Source organism: Canis lupus, chromosome 8, assembly GCF_048164855.1.
Source record: "Canis lupus baileyi chromosome 8, mCanLup2.hap1, whole genome shotgun sequence".
NCBI lineage: Eukaryota > Metazoa > Chordata > Mammalia > Carnivora > Canidae > Canis > Canis lupus.
Window position 1 is genome coordinate 63,949,510 of NC_132845.1, and position 18,530 is coordinate 63,968,039.

Here is an 18,530-nt window from a genome sequence, read left to right on the forward strand (position 1 = left end):
AACAAGGAGGACAGGAAATGCCAAGTAGGTAGTTGATGAAGTGAATCAGAACTGGGAATAGAGGAACTGGAGGTCAAGATCTGGGGGGGGGAGGTCTCTTACAGATGGCTAAAAAGATGCAGGGGGTGGGGGGAATGTAGACATGCGCAATAGGGACATTTAGGCCTGGGAGGAGAGGAGGAGCAGCTCTGAACGAGGGCCAACAACAGAAGCAAGAGTGGCACCCTGAGCATTTGGAGGAGCAAGTGTTGTAAGGAAGAGGGTGGCCTTAAGCACAGGTCACTGGCCAGTTCTAGGTGGGACAGTAGGCACTGCTCTGGTGGTGCTAAGATTCGAGGCTTGGTAGTGGGAGGGGAGTAGCTAGAAGGTACATCCAGGGGTAAGGAAAGGGTCAAGTAAATGAGAGGGTTAAAACCTAAAGGCAGAGCAGGTTATAGCCACTTTCACCTCCAAAGCTGTGCTGTAATTTTTGTCAGTGGGGAAATAAATCGTTTCTTCTACCTTCCAAGACTAGTGGCAGAGGGATTACAAGGCAGACTCACATTTCAGGGCATCTGCCATTCTTGTGTTGTCCAAGGAGACAGACTTTATGGTCTTCGTTTAGTAGGCACATGAGGCTCCAGAGTGGATGGAGGTGGGGAGGGAAGAAGCTGAATTGGTGTGTTTTCCAAAGTGAGGGGACTGACTTCGGGAGTGGCCTGGCCTGGGAGAGCAGAGAAGTGTGTGATTGTTAGGGACAGAGGGCAGAACCACTGCTCAGTTGTTCTAACTTTCTGTGTGTCTACGCACAGATGAGTGTCCTTGGCAGGGGGAGCAAAGAGGAGGAATTTAAATAATGCCAAAAAAGGGGGCTAAGTTCTACTGGGACATCATGAACCCCCACCCTGAGGCTACCGGCAGTAAGCTGAGCAAGTGTGAACAGCTGATGTGACCCTGAGAATGCATCTCTGGTGATTAGCAGCAAAATTGAGGAGGGCTCTGGACTTCTCACAGTATGCGCGAAAGGACAAGAGAAGCAATTTTATTTCTCTGTCCAAGGAGAGAGTAACCTTAACTGTCATCTGGATGTCATGGGGGATTTCTTAATGTTTGTGCAGACAAGGGGAAAGCACTCCGTGGAGACAGAGATGGTGCCACTTCTGCAGAGGTGACATGCTGGAGGAGCGTGAGAGAGCCAATGTGATAAGGACTCCATGAGAGATTTCTTTTGAAAGCAGTGAGGGTCCAAATAGAGATAGCTACCACCACGGTGAAGCAGTCAGCATAATTGCTGGCTGGAGGAGGGGAAGAGAGGGCAGTGGGCACAGTACAGAGGTTTGGCTATTGGCATTGGTGGGCATGGGCCAAGGGTAGGTTGGGGAAGGATGCTTGGGCTTATGTGAAATTTTGTTGAAAAGGCTGGTTTTGGGTACAGACACAACATCTGAGTCCTAATAACACAGCAGGAAGAACTGAGGATGGGGCAGTCAGGCTGACACCAAAGATAGGTATGTGGGAGTGGTGAAAGAAGGTAAGGTGGCAGAGATCAGTGCTCAGAGGGTCACGGGGTTTGAGACTTTCAGCGTTTGCTGCTGACATTACTCAGGGGTCTCCAGAGAGATAGAACTAACAGCATGTATCTATCTGAAACAGAGAGAAAGGGGGAGATTGATATAAGTATTTGCTCACATGATTATGGAGGCTGAGAAGTGCCAGGAAAGCTGGTGTAGTTACTTTGAAAGGGCTGATGATGTAGATTCTAGCCCGAATCCACAGACCACAGAACCAGAACCACCAAGGACAGGAGAATAGCAGTGTCCCAGTCCATTGGTCAGACAGAGGCAAAGCAATCCAACTTTCCTGTCTTTTTGTTCTATTCAGGCCCTCAGTTTATTGCATGATCTCCACCCATGAAGAGAAGGGCCATCTGCTTTACTCACTCTGTCAATTCAAATGCTAATCTCTTCTCAAAACACCCTCACAGGCACATCCAGAAATAATGTTCAACCAGCTATCTGGACATTCTTTGGCCCAGTCCAGTTGATACATAAAATTAACCATCACAGTGCTCCATGACCTTTCTTGGATTGTTATCTAGCCTTCCAAGTGTGTTCATCACATCTCCTTTTCCAAGTTGTAAGCTTCTCCAGGGCAGGGACCCTGTCTTCTCCTTTGTGTTCTCTGTAGCTGACACAATACTTTCCATGTACTAAGTGTTCAATAAAAATGTGTTGGATGGTTCATTGATCCAATAAACTTATGTCTGTGCCAATACAGAATTGCTGTTGAAAAGCTATGGGTAAATCAATTCTTTGTAAATTGAATCTTATTTCAAATGTACCAGGGATGTTCAGCACTTAAAGGGACCCCAGGTGAATCTTTTGGGAATCCAAGAGCTGTTTATTGTTTTTCACATCTTACGGAGAAGGAAGCTGAGTTACAGAGAAATTAAGTAACTTGTCACTATCTTGTCAAATATAAGGCTTCTTGAAGTCTTCCTGTTACTTTACATATAGAGTGACTTGGTGAAGAGCTCAGCTGTAGGATGTATAATGTCAGATCAATAACATCATACTTTTAGCAGTATTTATTTCAGTCTGTAGATACTTAGTAGATTTGTGTAAATCAAGCTATATTTCAGTAATATACTAATGACCACAGTCTGTACTGAACAGTTTTGCAGGTTATAGCAGGTTAGGAAATAAAAAACAAAAACAAAAGAACGTACAACGAGAAAAAGCTTCTGGCTAAGAAAACTACTTCTAAAAGAGCCTGGCTCAAAGCATTAGTTTTTCTTCTGTGACTTGTGTGAAGATGATGAATGTGCTGGATGGGTGCCGGGTCTTGGGGTCCTGTGGGTGTGCTCCCAGATTCATTGTGGAGGTGATGGAAATCTCTTCAGTCACTGGCTTCATGTTAAGTTTAAGAAAGGTGTTTAAAAAAATTAATGAAACCTTTTGGATACCTCTCTGATTGAATTATTCATTTTAAATTGATCAGGTTTTATCAACATCTGTATTGAGTTGATTTAGTTTCTTCTTGCTGCATTCTAGAATTAAGTATTACACATGAGAAACCTGAAGAAAAAATTAGAGCTACTTTGAATTAACTGTTTTTGAATGAACCAAATAAAAGATACAAGAGAGTCAAATTGTGCACTTGATTTGTTTTCCTTTCTCTTCATAGTTGTTTTCACATGGCTTCTGCTTGTCAAAAATGATTTTGAAGTTGTCATTTACTACAAGAGACACTTCCTTTTCATTTGGGATTTTAGTTTCTTGACATGAAACATTGAATCAGATGTGAGGGCAGGAGTTAATTTGTATTGATATTAGTTCACAGCTGTTGTGCAGACGATAACCCATTCAGTTCTTGCCACTCTGTGAGGGTAGATGTTATAATACCCTTTTATAGATGTGCAAACTAAAACCCAGAGGGATAACAAAACTGGATCTCATGGGTGTGTGGGTCCTTTGCCATAAGTCATCCTGTTCATCAGCACTGTCTGCATTGTCTGAATGTCTTCCTTCAGTTTTTACATTTAGTATTAGTGTTGGCTGCTGTGACTACTGTTTTTTTTTTGTTTTGTTTTTGTTTTTGTTTTTGTTTTTTTGAAGACACTGTGGTACAGGGCACCTGGGTAGCTCAGTCACTTAATTGTCTGGCTCTTGATTTTGACTCAGGTCATTATCATGGGGTTGTGAGGTCGAGCCTCGTGTAGGGCTCCATGCTAAGCCAGGAGTCTGCTTTGGTATTCACTCCCTACCTGTCTCATTTCTTTTCCCCTGTTCTTGAATGAATGAATGAATGAATGAATAAATGAATAAATCGTTGAAGACATTGTGATATTACTTACATAATAATATCTTATAATTCTAAAATAATCCCAAAATAACACTATTTGAGGGATTATCCAAACTTTCAGTATTTGTGCTCATTATAGTCTCTACTTAACCAGAATTTTGTGTTTATTGAGCTAATTGTACAGTGCTAAATGCTAGAATATATGCAGAAGTGGTAATGAGTGGAAAGTTGGCTTTGATGTCAGTATCAATATAAATGTTAGGGATAGAGGGTGAACTGTGGGTGGGTTTATAAAATTAAAAACTGAAATTGAAGTGGATCACCTGTAGCAGGTGGCTTCAGACTGCTCCCAGACCTTTGAGGGTGCCTGTCCAGTTTCTTTACCTGCTCAGGCACTTGTAGGTATAAGTTGGACTTCAGTGGATTTGAAGTAGTAACATACATAGTCTTTCATAATTCTAGTTGTTAAGTAAAGAAATAGATTTAGAATTTTTACCTCCTTTCCTGTTTCCACGTCCTTTGCCATTCTTTCAACTGAAGTATGAATGGATGATGGTGCAGACAGTATACAAGAGGGCAGATTATGAATAAACTGGAAAATCAAACTGTGGAACATTGTTTTAAAATTATACAGCAAACTTAATTAGGTAAATGATATCAAAGAGTGAATTGACAATGTAAAATATGCTGTTTAGCTTCTAAACAATGAATACTTAGTAAATTTGAAATCACTAAGTCAGCAACTTCTTGCTTTATGCAGCAGGGTTCTATTAATTACAATCAAAAGTCAAGGGGATCCCTGGGTGGCTCAGCGATTTGGCACCTGCCTTCGGCCCAGGGCATGCTCCTGGAGTCCCGGGATCAAGTCCCACATCAGGCTCCCTGCATGGAGCCTGCTTCTCCCTCTGCCTGTGTCTCTGCCTCTCTCTCTCTCTCTCTTTCTCTCTCTCTCTCTGTCTCTCATGAATAAATAGAATCTTAAAAAAAAAAAGTCAACATATTTTAGGGAAGATTGCTAGTTTCAACTGTGTGTCATATCCTTTGGCTCCTTTCAGGGGTCCCCAACCTTAGCTGCACGTTGAAATCACAAGGGAGACCATGCCAGTGCCTCACTCCAGACATTTAGATTTAATTGGCCTGGGGCATAGCCAGGGTAGCAGCATTTTTAAAAAACTCCCTTGGAGGTTCTAATGTGCATCAGAGTTAAGAACCACTGTTTATATTATAATCATTCTTTAATTATATTTGGTTATGTCTTTATAGATGGAGCTCTGCATTTTAGCATTTGGACTTTAGAGTTGTAGTCTTCTGAGGCAGGCAGCTCAGATCAACTTACAGGCAATTTAAAGCACTGACCTTTATCTCCCAAGTTTTTATGTTTAGATGGCAGTTACTGTAAGGATTACCCTTTTCCTTTTGCAGCATCATAATACTGAGTGCCAGGACCCAAGTTTTTGAAACCTCCCAGTAGACCCTTTTTAAACTGTTCTGAGCCTGCAGGGTATGGCAGGACCTAGCTGTTAATTCAGTACTTTCATCTGATTGACGTGGGGAGGATCACTGGCCACCTAAGGGAGGCCTTCGAATTATTAATTCCTTTCTGGATGTCCTTTGTGTGTCTGCCCAGAGGCCTTGGCATTGGGTACGTTGTGAAAGTCATAAAATTAAAGAAATATCTTGTACTGGCTGCTCACACTGACATTCAGAAAAACAATCACAGTAATGGCTGGGGCTTTCTCTTTTGAAAGAACATGCACCAAAGGCCTTTGGTGGATTTCTTGATAGAATTTGTAGTGGGCCTGCTGTGTACTGATTGGTGGAAAAGGTGGGAAATGGTCATGTTGGGGCCACTGGTACTGGAGCTGTCCAACATCTTTGAACTCATTTGGATGTGTGTGTGCTTGTGTGTGTGTACATGGATGGACTAGGATGCACATATGCTATTGTTGTATTTCAAACACAAGGCTAATTTTTTAAATGCTTGCACAATTTGTCCAAAGAGAGGAAATTGGTGATTCTCCAATTTTTGTTGGTGTATCAGGATCATATATAGTAAGCCTATGATGGGGTCTCAAGTTTTAGAGGGAAAGATCTAAATAAATTTCCCTCCAAAGCTACTTTTCTTGGATACCCTGATACAGATTACAAACAAGGCTATTGATGGTTCCATACAAAAACAAATAAATATATTTTTTACCATTTGTGGAAATCATAGTTTTGAAACCAAGAAGGCCTACATATCACTATCTGCTCTATTTTTGGAAGTAATGGAGGAAGTATTTCAACCTGATTACTGCCTGTGGAGTGAGGAATTTCTTAGTATTTGACTGACCGCCTGCTGGCACTTTATTTCCTTAGAGCTCCTCAAGTCATTATAAGAATCACCCAACGGTTTGAAATGAAAATAATGTCTTACTATAAAATGTCAGCTATCTATGGTAAAAAGATTACACGCCATTTAAAAATATAATTGCCATTTCCCGCTCCCCCTTACATCCAAACATTTCAGAATAACAGAATCCTTGCAGAATGAGAAGGAGCACTCAAGGTTCAAGCCTTGCAAATTTGAGAAACTGCCTCTATTTTAAGCCTTTTAATAGTCCAGATAATTATAACTCCACCTACTGCCCTTTTCTTTCTGTCTACCGCCTGGTCATTCTTGCGACATTTTAATGATGCAGTTTGTGTATTGCTTATTGCTGCTGATGAGTTCTGCCCGGTGCAGGTTATTTATTTATTTTTCCCTGAGCTGGATTTTTCCTCTGTTTACTTATCTTGGTGTTCTTTTTTTTTTTTTTTTTTTTTTTTTTTTTTTTTTTTTAAAGATTTTATTTATTTATTCATGATAGTCACAGAGAGAGAGAGAGGCAGAGACACAGGCAGAGGGAGAAGCAGGCTCCATGCACCGGGAGCCCGATGTGGGATTCGATCCCGGGTCTCCAGGATCGCGCCCTGGGCCAAAGGCAGGCGCCAAACCGCTGCGCCACCCAGGGATCCCTTATCTTGGTGTTCTGTTTCCTCTCTGAACTGCCACCAGACTTTCCTTTACATGCCATTGTGTAATACACAGCAGGCAGAAGGAGCTTGGGGACTCCTGCTGTGGGAGCCCTGTTTGGGTAAATGTCACCTCTTTCTTCAGACAAAGAGAAACTTGGCCAAATCACAAATCCAGAAACAGCTTAGACTGCCACATCTTAAACATTTTATCTGACAATTTGAAAGTCCATATTTGCTGTACCATTTTGAAGCACTAACTAGTTTGGTGTAGGGTTTTTATTCATGGCTTGTTAATGTCCTTGGGGTGAAGGTGGAAAGGAGCCAGTTGGGGATGAGTAATCTGGAGTCCATGCCCTCCTGCCCCACTTTCCTTCTCAGGCTTACAGGGAGTTGAGACATGGACCTAGGAGAGGAGAGCTCCTCTATAAAAATATTGTTGATGCCCATGCAAAATAGTGTTGCCACTGGAACTTAATGGGGGTACAGTAGAGAGCTTGCTTCCATTGACCTGGGGGGGGTAGTATTTGAGTTGAGTTAGTACCTGTGACAACAAGCTAGGGTTTAGGTACTATCTAAAGAGTTTACTCATCTTAGGCTTATTTGTTGACCTTAAGAATGTTCTCAGGCAGAAATGCTGCTTCTCTCAGCATGCAGGGCTTCCAGCAGGGGCCCTGGCCAGTGGCTGCCAACCCTTGCCTCCCTTTTTAGTGTGGAGGAATTGGGGTCAGTGTAGACCACATTGCCTGGGCCATCGCTTCCCACCTTTCCTCAAATTTTGCTTTAGTTGGAGACCTTGGTGGCTCTGAAAGTATTTAACTCATCTTGGTATAATTCTCCTTGTTTGGAACATGATTACTGTGAAGAAAACTTCCAAGACACCTTTCCATGATGTTTTCCATCCTGTCCCCAGATTGTCCAAGAACCTGATCCATAAGAGGGTAACCCTAGCTATTGGGGAGCCTGTTAGCTTTCAAGATTGTACGTGCAAACTTACAGCAACTGTCCTTCCCTGTTTCTCATCTCTCCTGTGTCCCTCTAGCCCTTCCTCCTGCTCACCTGCCACGGCTGATACCACACACAGAAGTTTGGCTCTTTTCAAGAGCATATGTGGCAGGGGGCAGGAGGATGAATTCTGCAGACAGGTCCCCTGGACACTAGTCCCAGCTCTGACACTTCCCAGCTGTGCAACTTCCTTGACTCTTTTGTGCCTTAGTTTCCTCATCTGTAAGAAAGTAAAAGTAATAGTAATTACATGCTTAACACAAATAACTATTATTATTTCCTAAATAACTATTTTAACAGCTTTATTGAGATGGAATTTATATGCATAAAGTCCATCCTTTAAAGTGTCAATTCAAGATTCTTAACATTTTAGAACATTCCTGAATTATCCCTTTACCTACTAGCGGTCTCTTGCCATCCCCACCCCCTCCTGGCTCTGCTTTCCTGTCTGCCAGGTAACCACCAATCTACTTTGTATGGATTTGCCTGTTCTGGACATCCATATCAACGCAGTCATAGAACATATGGTCCTTTGTGACTGGCTGCTTATATTCCACATATTTCCAAGACTCATCCATGCTGCAGCATGGGTCATGTATTTAATTCCTTTTTATTGTTGAATAATATTCCCTTGCGTAGATATTTACTGCATATTGTCTATCCAGCCATCACTTGACAGACATTTGAGTTGCTTCTGCTTTTTGGCTCTTAGGAATAATGCTGCTGTGAACATTGACATACAGATTTTTGTGTGGACATAACCCACACATTTCATTTTTCTTGGATATATACCCAGGGATGGAATTATTGGGTCATATGGTAACTCTTGTTTTAACGTTTTGAGGAACTGGCAGACTATTTCCACCTTATATTATCACCAGCAGTGTATGAGAATTTCAATTCCTAGTGTCTTTTTGATGATAACCCTTTGTGTGAATGGTTTGGGATGGATTATCCCCTTATAATTTTGATTTTTCTGATGACTGATGTTGAACCTGGGCCAAAGGCAGGCGCCAAACCGCTGCGCCACCCAGGGATCCCGAGTTTAATCACTTCCTAATAGGTTTATGTGTAGAGAGATCATTTTGTTTGGTTTCATCTCTACTTTTGTGTTTTAATTTTTACAAATTAAATTGGTAACGTAGAAAATGCCTTTGTTGCCACACAGTGAGGTCCAATTTGTTCTCAGCAAATGTTAGAATATTGAAGTCAGATGTGGTCATTTTTTCCCCTTTTTTAAAGGTGGTCCTTCCCCCCACCTCCCCATCTTGACTGTATTATGTAGACTATTCAGCTGGTCACTTAACAGTGGTTTTTCTGTAGTATTGGTGAGTTTATGTAGTTTTGCTTGTAGGAAATTGTATATGTTCATTTTTATATCTCAATTTACCCTGTCCATTGAATGTTACCTGCATGAAATCTATGGCTAGGGCACTGATTACCTTTGATGGTTTTTCTAATAGTGCTTATCTGCCCATAGGTTGATCTTGGGTAAGAGGCATATTTGGTGCATTTTTTGTGGTTTTTGAAACAGAAACATGAATCACTCTTTCTGATATAAAACTCACCAACACTAATGTTAGTATTTTGTCATGCAATTCTATTTCTGTTTATTTTTTTCTATTCACTTTTAGTTTACATTCTGAACCAGAAGGCCAATGAGCAGAGTGCATAATCATGGAATTAATTAAGCAAGAAAGGTTTGACCTTGATACTACCAATTACTATCTCTGTGGTCTTGAACAAGTTACCTAATCTCTTTCTCAGTTTTTCATTCGTATAATGGGCATAAAAATATGACCTCTATCTGATGCAGTTGTTGTGGGCAATACCTAAGATTTTGCTTATTAAAATATTTCTTCCTTGGTATACAGTAAATGCTCAATAATTGTTAGTAACACTAGTTGTACACATAGGAACTAGAATCTTATGGGTGCCTCCATCTTATTGGTAGATCAGATGCACATGAAGAGTTAAATGGTACTAGGAGGGTTCGAAGCTCAGTAACAGATAGGAAGGTCTTTAGCATGATCATGCAGGACCTAGCGTTTTAAAGTGCCGTTGACCACCAGTGTGGTCAGTAGTTACTGCCTTAAAGCAGTGCAAGGCAGGGACTGAGGAAGGTGTGTCTCCATTCTGAAATGGTAGATAGATGTATGCCTTAAGAACTTTTAACTGAGGTAAAGTTTGTAAGTAGTGAAATTCACAGATGTGAAGTGTACAATTCAATGAATTTTGACAAGTATCTAGACTCATGCAGCTACCACCTCAGTCTGGATGGAGAACGTTTCTGTCACTCCAGCAGATTTCCTCATGCATGCCTGTTCCAATCAATCTCTGTCCCTGTAGGCAACCATTTTTCTGATTTCCTTTCACATAGATTAATTTTGCCTGTGCTTGAATTTCATATAAAGGGAGTCATGTAATATGGGCGGTTTTATGCTTGGCTTCTTTCACCCAGCATGATATGATGTCTGAAATTCCTCCATGGTGTTCAGTTTATCAGTTTGTTCATTTTTATTGATGTACATCTCTTTTGTTTTCAGCTTAGGGTATTATTAATAATGCTACCATGACTATTTATGTAAACTTACTATGTGGATGTGTGCTTTCTTCAAGAATTATCTCTGGAAGCATTATCTAGGCTTGGTACTTCTGGGTCATTGGGTAGATATTTGTTTAATTTTATAAGGAATTGACCTTTTCCCCAAGTAGAGGAGAGCTGCTATGGCAACATACATTTGCCTACATTTAGTGTTGTCTTCTTCAATTGAGCCATATAGTCTGTGGTGGCAAATGGTGTTAAACACTTCCTGTGGGCTTGTTAGCTCTTTGTATATTTTCCTTTGTGAAGTCCACACCCCAGCTCCTTTTACTTATGTGTTTTTTTGCATCTTAATCATTGAGTTGTGGATATTTTTATATAATTTGGATACAAGTTTTTTCTAGATATATGTAACCAGAATAATTTTTTCCACATTGTGGCTTTCATATTCAGTCCTTAACAATGCACTTTTACAGTGCATTTGTTTTAATTAAACTTTTTTTAGATATTTGTACATTCAAATACAGTTATTAAAACTAATATAGAGAGATCCTGTGTACCCCTGTGCGCTTTACTCAGTTTTTCCCCATAGAAATATCTTGAACAGCCGTTGGCAACCAGGCAACTGACATCAGTGCAGTCAACATAGAGAATCCCTTGTGTTGCCCCTCTACTCTCATTTCTGGCCCTTACAACCACTAATCTGTTCTCCATTCCTATGATTTTGTTATCTCAGCAATGTTATATGAGAGGAATCCTATTGTATGTGACCTTTGGGATTAGATTTTTTTTTTCACTCAGCAGAATTCTGTGGAGATTCATTAGATTGTTGCGTATATCAATAGTTTGTTCTTTTGTGTTACCTAGTGGTATACTATGGTTTGGATGTGCTGTAGTTTGTGCAACTATTAACCTTTCAAAGGACATTTGGGTTCTAGTCAGTTTTTGCCTTTTTTGACTAAAGCTGCTATTAACATCTTGTACAGGATTTTATGTAAATAGAAGTCTTTATTTCTGGGATCCCTGGGTGGCGCAGCAGTTTGGCGCCTGCCTTTGGCCCGGGGCACGATCCTGGAGACCCGGGATCGAATCCCACGTCGGGCTCCCAGTGCATGGAGCCTGCTTCTCCCTCTGCCTGTGTCTCTGCCTCTCTCTCTCTCTGTGACTATCATAAATAAATAAAAGTTAAAAAAAAAATTTAAAAAAAAAAAAAAAAAAAAGAAGTCTTTATTTCTGTGGGATAAATGCCCAAGAGTGCAATTGCTGGGTCTGTATGGTAGATACATGTTTAGTTTTATCAGAAACTGCCAAATTGTTTTCCAGAATGATTATATTGCTTCATGCATCCACAGACAGTGTATGAGTAATCCAGTTTTATTTTTGTTTTTACACTCAGCATTTGGTGTTGCCACTGTTTTTAAATTTAGCCATTCTGATAGGCATATACTGATAACTTATGGTTTTAATTTGATTTTCTCTAATGATTAATGATGTTGAACATCTTTTCACGTGTATATTTGACTTCCATAGGTCCTCTTCAGTGAAATGTCTATCTTTTGGCCATTTTCTATTTAGATTATTTGTTTTGTACTGTTGACTTTTGAAGGTTCTTTATATATTTTAGATAATAGTCCTTTTTTAGATATGTAGTTTGGACATATTTTCTCCTAATCTGTGCTTGTCTTTTTATCCTTTACAATGACTTTGGCAAAGCAAAAGTTTTAAATTTTGGTAAGATTCAATTTGTTGTTGTTTTTAATACATTGTACTTTTAGTGTCAGGTCTGAGACTCTTTGCCTATCTGTAGATTTTAAAGATTTTCTCCAATATTTTTTCTAACAATTTTCTGGTTTTACACCTAAACCCATAACGCATTTGAGTTAATTTTCATATGAAGTAAGAAGCTTAGAGTTTCATTTTTTTTTTAATCTTCTGGATATTTGGTTGCTCTGGCACCATTTGTTTTAAAGACTATCTTTCCTCTATTTTTAAAATTTGTTTATTTGAGAGAGAAAGCACAAGCAGGAGGGGCAGAGGGAGAGACAGAGAGGGAGAGAGAGAATTAAGCAGACTCTGCCCTGAGCACAGAGCCAGATGCAGGGCTTTCTCTTATGAACCTAAGATCACAACCTGAGCCAAAACCCAGAGTCAGACACTTAACTAACTATGCCACCCACACATCCCTGTCTTTCCTCTAATGAATTTGTTTTTCACCTTTGTCGAAAATCAGTTGGCTGTACTTGTGTTGGGCTTTTGCTAGGTTCTCTATTCATTTCTTTGATTTAAAGTGTCTGTCTCTCTGCCAATATCATACTCTTTCTTTTCTTTCCCTCCCTCCTTCCCTTCCTCTCTTCCTTTATCTCTCTCTCTCTCTCTCTTTTCATTCTAACTTGATTGTAGCATGCTTCACTCTTTAGGTGAAAACTTCCAGTATAACCACTAACTTAGATCAGGCTATTTGTGACAATTGATTTCATATTTAAAGTCACTTGAAATTTTTACCAAAATCAAATAGAATTGGAAGGCTGTTAAAGGGAAAACATCAGAAGTGCCCTGTTCCACTCCTCCCTAAATTATTTTTAGTTGAATGCTAGCTCTTGATTTATCAAATTTTATCATATTCCCCCTATTTTTTGGCTTTTTGTTATGAAGGTGAGGATTTCACATCCTTATATGATACAACTTCTTTGCTTTCCCCTGTTTTCCAAATATAATTGTTTCAAAATTTTTAGTTAAAGCAATGTAAAATGTTTAAATAATTTTCTGTCCAATATTTTGTAATTACAGTTCCTTTCTTGTTTAAAATATTTTGCTTTCTGGAGTTAATATTTACTTCATTCCCCACCCCACCCCCCTTATCTATTTGTCTATGTTCCTATTACTGATTATAATTTTTCTATCTACCCCAAAGCATCAGGTTTTCTTTGTTCCTAAAGATGTTGCTCTGGAAGTCATCCATCCACATGTTCTTCCTGCCTTACCTAAGTGTGCTCTAGGTATTCCATACAAATGTGTTCTTGGCCCTTTTCTTTGCTCTTCTCCAACATGTATCTCATTTCCTAATTCCAACTCTTTCTCATCTTAATATGTACTATAATTTTAGTACAGTACATCTTTAAGTAGTTTCTTGAGAAAGTATGCATGAGAAATATTTTTGAGGCCCTGAAAGTGTTAACATGTACTAATATGAAAATATATGTATCTTTTCATGCTTAATTGATAATTTGACTGAATGTAGAATCCTGGGTTGCAAATATTTATTCAAAATTTGAAGCGGTTGCTCCATTGACTTCACACTTTGTGTTGAAAAGTCAGAGGACATTCATATTTCTAATCTTTTGAGATGAACTACTTATTTATGACTTGAAGATTTTAGCTGCTTCTCATTATCCCCAATGCTCTGAAATCTCATAGCAGTGTAACCTGATATGGGGATTTTTTTTTTTTAGCTTATTATGCTGTATATTCAGTATTCTCTTTAATTTGAATGTTTGTCTTTCAATTAAGGGAATATTTTGTGTATCCAAATTTGATAATTTCCTCTTTATTTTACTCTGTTTTCTTTTTCTGCAACTCTGTTACACAGTGGTTAGAATTTCTGGACTGATTGATATTCAAATTTCTTCTTATCTCCTAGTAATACCATACAGTCTTGACATCTTTGCTATGTTGAGTCTTCTAATCTATGAACATGATATATCTATAAACATTTGCTTAGCTCTTCTTTGATTTCTGGGATCAGAATTTTATAATGTTCAGCATAAATATCATGGTATGTTTTATAAAGTTTATACCTAAGAATTTCATTTTATTTGGAGTAATTGTAAATAGTATTTTGTGTTTAATTTTGGTTTCTACTTATGCATTGGTAGTTTATAGAAGTGTGATTGATTTGTGTGTTGATCTTATATCCTGTACCTTTGTTGAATTTACTTTTTAATTCTAGAAGGTGTGTGTGTGTGTGTGTGTGTGTGTGTGTGTGTGTGCCTGTGTAGGTTCTTCGGGATTTTCTACAGTCAAGTCATCTACAAATAGGAACAATTTCATTTTTCCCTTCCAATATGTATACCTTTAATGTATTTATTTTCTTTCTTCCTTATTTCAGTGGCTAGACCTTGCATAGGACTGATGAGAACAGACATTTTTGACTGGGTACCAAGTTTAGGAGAATCTATTTAGTCTTTGATTTTAACTAAGATGCTATTAGATGTAGGTTTTCTATATAAAGTTTTAAAAAGTTCCTCTCTATTCCTAGTTTGGTGAGAGTGTTTTTTTTTTCTTTTTAACTTTATGAATGGGTGTTGGATTTTGTCAAAGGCTTTTTCTGTCACAACCGATAGATCACAGATTTTTTTTTATCTCATTGATATGGTAAATTATGCTGATTGATTTTTCAAATTTTGAACCAGCCTTGCATACCTGGAATACATTCCACTCAATCTTCATATATAATTCTTTTAATACATTACTGTATTTGACTTGCTAATATTTTGTTGAAGAGTTTTGTGTCTTAAGTTCAGTAGAGATATTGGTGTATAATTGACTTCTTTGTATTATCTTTGCCAAGATTTTATATCAGAGTAACACTAGGCTCAAAATATGAGTTGGGAAACATTTCTTTCTCTTCTGGTTTTTGGACAAGATTATGTAAAGTTAATGTTAATTCTCTAAATGTTTGATAGGATTCTTTAGTGAAACCATCTGGGTCTGGAGATTTTTCTTTCAGAAGCTTTTTAATTACAAATTAAATTTCTTTAATTGGTTACAGGACTGTTCAGGCCATGGATTTCATTTTGGCTGAATTTTTGTAGTTTATAGTTTCTCAGGAATTAGTTCACATCTTCCAAATTCTCAAATTAATGAGTTTACTCACTGTATTCCTTTTTTAGTTACTGCAAGATCTGTAGTGATATCACCTATTTCATTGCTGGTATTGATGATTTGTGTCCTTTAAAAATTTCTTTCAATATTGATAGAGCTTTACACTTTTTTTCCTTGAAAAACCAGGTTTTTTATCTGATTTTCTGTTTTGCTTCTCTTTTTTTCTTTTTCTTTTTTTTTTTCTTTTTCTTTTATTTTTAAAGAGAGAGCACAAGTGAGGGTGGGGAGAGGGAGAGAGAGAATCTTAAGCAAGCTCAATGCTCAGTGTGAAGCCTGATACACGGTTCAGTCCTGTGACCCTGAGATCATGACCTGAGTCAAAATCAAGAGTGGGATGCTTAACCGACTAAACTACCCAAGTACCCCTAAAAATTGAGCTTGTAAGTAAAAATTAGACTTGTAGGAATGTTGTATATGCCACCCTGAGCTGGACAGTTCCCATTATAATTTAGGGATTTTTCCGATGACTTACAGAGCTGTATTAATGTGTAATATTTTTTATATTGCATAACGAAATATGTCAACATTTGGAAGAGCTACATAACTCAGTAAACCAACAAATTATACAGACATAAGAGATCTCCTCAAAGTGTGAGATAGGCCTAAAGATTCTAAATGTAGGAGAGCACCAGATTTTCACTGATAAGAGTTACAGATCCTACATGGCAACTAACCTTTCTACTCCTTCAGTTTTGGTGCAGTATCAAGAATATTCACAATACTCCTCCCTTTTCCAGCTACATGTCTGTGGGAGGTGGGATTTTTTTCATGTCCTTCAATTAAAACAACGTACTGCAAGAGATTAAAGACAAGAGCACAAATGAGAATCTAGTCATTTTTTATTAAGCCAGACATTGAAAAAATTTGAAAAAAAATAACCAACAATGCCATTCTTTTCAATAATTGTTTTGGAGGGAAGTTATTTTTTCAAAGCTGTGTTATTACAACATTGTGATAACTTTGTTGCTATTTTTAAATGAATTAATAAATATTTCAAAAGTTCTCAGTTTTACTCTTATATATATAGAAAAATATAACTCACATAAGAATTTTGGGGTTAATAATTTTTTTAAATTGTAAAGGGGTCCTGGGATCAGAAACTCTGAGCTCTGATGCTGCAAAAGAAGTTGGTTCTATTATTTTGTTGATTGGGAAACCCAAGTGTAGGAGGCAGGGTTACCAAGTTCAGGAGCTAGAGAAATAGTTAGAGCTGAGATGTGTACCTGGGTGGTAGGCTCCAGGATCCTCTCTGTAGCTGCCACCATACACGAGTATTTCTCTTTGAGGAGGCTTTCTGTCGTGTAACTTTGCTAAAATCAATAGGCCTTATCTATTGGTACTTTGATATCCTTAAAAAGTTCCTTTCCCATATAATTTTCTTGGTCTAAAGTTAAATCTTCACTGTTTAGATATCTTTTGAGTCCCACTTTTGATGTCAATACACATGTGGCATAAATTCACTGTAAATATCTAAGCAGGGCAATGTATATCACCTCTGAATTTCTTTTCTTGGGCTTTTCAGCCTTTTTATTTAATCTGAGTTAGACTTTTAGGATTATTTGAAAGAAATACTGTACCATGTTCGAGGAAAATGTTGGTTATTTCAGATAGCTCTTCTCTCATTTTGGTTGGTCATACTTTTTCACTACAAACCATAGAAATGACAATTTAGTGCAATTGTACTTTGAAATAAAATACTGGAAAGCTGGAAGCTTATTTCAGTTTGGAGAAATAGGAAAATTGCTTGTATCCCACTGCCTCTTATTATTATTAATTTATATGCTGAAATATATTAGCACAGTGCAGGATCAAACGAGTACATAAACACAACCATTTATGTTCCTACCATAAGCTTCACTGTATATTAATCTCACTGAAAGCTTGAATGGTTTCTTAGGGGAAAATATTGGAAGGGTAGGTTTACCCCATGAGTTCCCTTAAATATGCTGTTAATTCGCATTGATTTTAGAGAGAACAGAGATAACCCGTTTGACGTCCCCCGGACTGAATGCATCATCATGCTGTTTGCAGTACTGTTTAATGGAAACCTGAGGGCTCCTCCTGCTTTCTGGTTCTCACATGCACAGATCTAGATGCCAAGAGAAGACTACAGACACACTACTCAGAGAAAAGCCCACGTTTCCTAGTCAAACTTTTGAGTCCTAAATGATGACTTTATAGTGAGACCTGGGAATCTGTACTGTGACCTTTGTCCTGCTTTTTCCTTTCTGACTTTGATGCCCTCCAGAAGACAGTGGGACAGAGCCCCAGCAGAGGAGTGAGGTGTATTTGCTTATGTGGTATGGTATGCTCAGGGATCCTGGCCCCTGTCTTCCCCAGGTCAGTCTTAGACCAAGCTTAGCAGTCACTGCCACCCCACACCAGGCCATCATCCCTCACCCTCAGAGGCCTCCCCAGGGCTGCAAGAATGCTCCTGCAGCACTGCTCACCTTTCACAACCAGGCACAAACACATACACAAGCTTGGACAAGGTTACTTCCTAATTGAGGTGGAGGAGTGCAATAATCTAAAAATATTCTCATTTGTCATTAAGGATGGGACAGTTCTCTAACAGGCCTTCCAATGCCCATGAAAGCCTCTGCAGCTGAAGCAGCACTGACAGATATACCCGAGCCCTTACATTTCTGTGAGGTCTTGGAGTCTCATCTTCTGTGAAGCTTGAGTCAGGCTCTTCCAGGCTCTTTGGGCACTGGCGCCCCTTCAGCCGCTTCCTCTGCTGACTTGTAGACACTTCAGCCATGAGAGGTCCATGGCTGTGAACTCATCAAGGCCCCTCTCAGGCAATGGCTCCATGCTTCTGCCCTCTTGCCTCCTGATACTGCTCTTGGCTTGTTGGCCAGCATCTCACTTCCTGGACTTTTGCTCCTTAGGGTGGGGACCAGCTGTGTCCCAGTGCTGAGAAACCAGGAGACACTCAGTGAATGCTTGAGAAGAGAGAAGGGCCTTTGTAACCACAGAGCAGCAGCAACCATGTGCTTCTGCCTGTGCCTCTTCTGTGCTGTGCTCTGTGGACATTGGGAGGGTAGTAAGGGTCTCCTGTCTCTGAAGTGCAGAATGGCAACTTGGCTTCCAGTGAAACTTGCAGTCCCACCCCATCAGACGTGCTCTAGAGTATAAATATGAAAAACACGCTATGTTTGTGGTCATCATGTTAGGTTTTTATTATGTTTTAAAAATACATATATATATATACACACACACACACACACATATATATATTCAGTTACAACTACCTTTTGCTCTGAAATTTCTCGTACTCATTTATTTTATAAGGCAATAGTAGAAATATATAAAGTGACAT

General features: G+C 38.9%; 1 protein-coding gene across 7 annotated transcripts in view; it reads left to right on the top strand.

The window, feature by feature from the left end:
- Window positions 1–18,530, top strand: part of SDK1 (sidekick cell adhesion molecule 1) — an 895,654-nt gene that overhangs the window by 334,020 nt on the left and 543,104 nt on the right. Inside the window, exon 1 of one of the 7 annotated variants that reach the window (XM_072836829.1) lies at window positions 3–24. The exons of the other annotated variants lie outside the window; for them this stretch is intronic. Coding sequence (XP_072692930.1) covers window positions 18–24 — 7 coding nt within the window. The 5' untranslated portion in view covers window positions 3–17. Of the gene's footprint in view, window positions 1–2; window positions 25–18,530 lie in introns of those variants that run through there. 7 annotated transcript variants of the gene reach the window in all.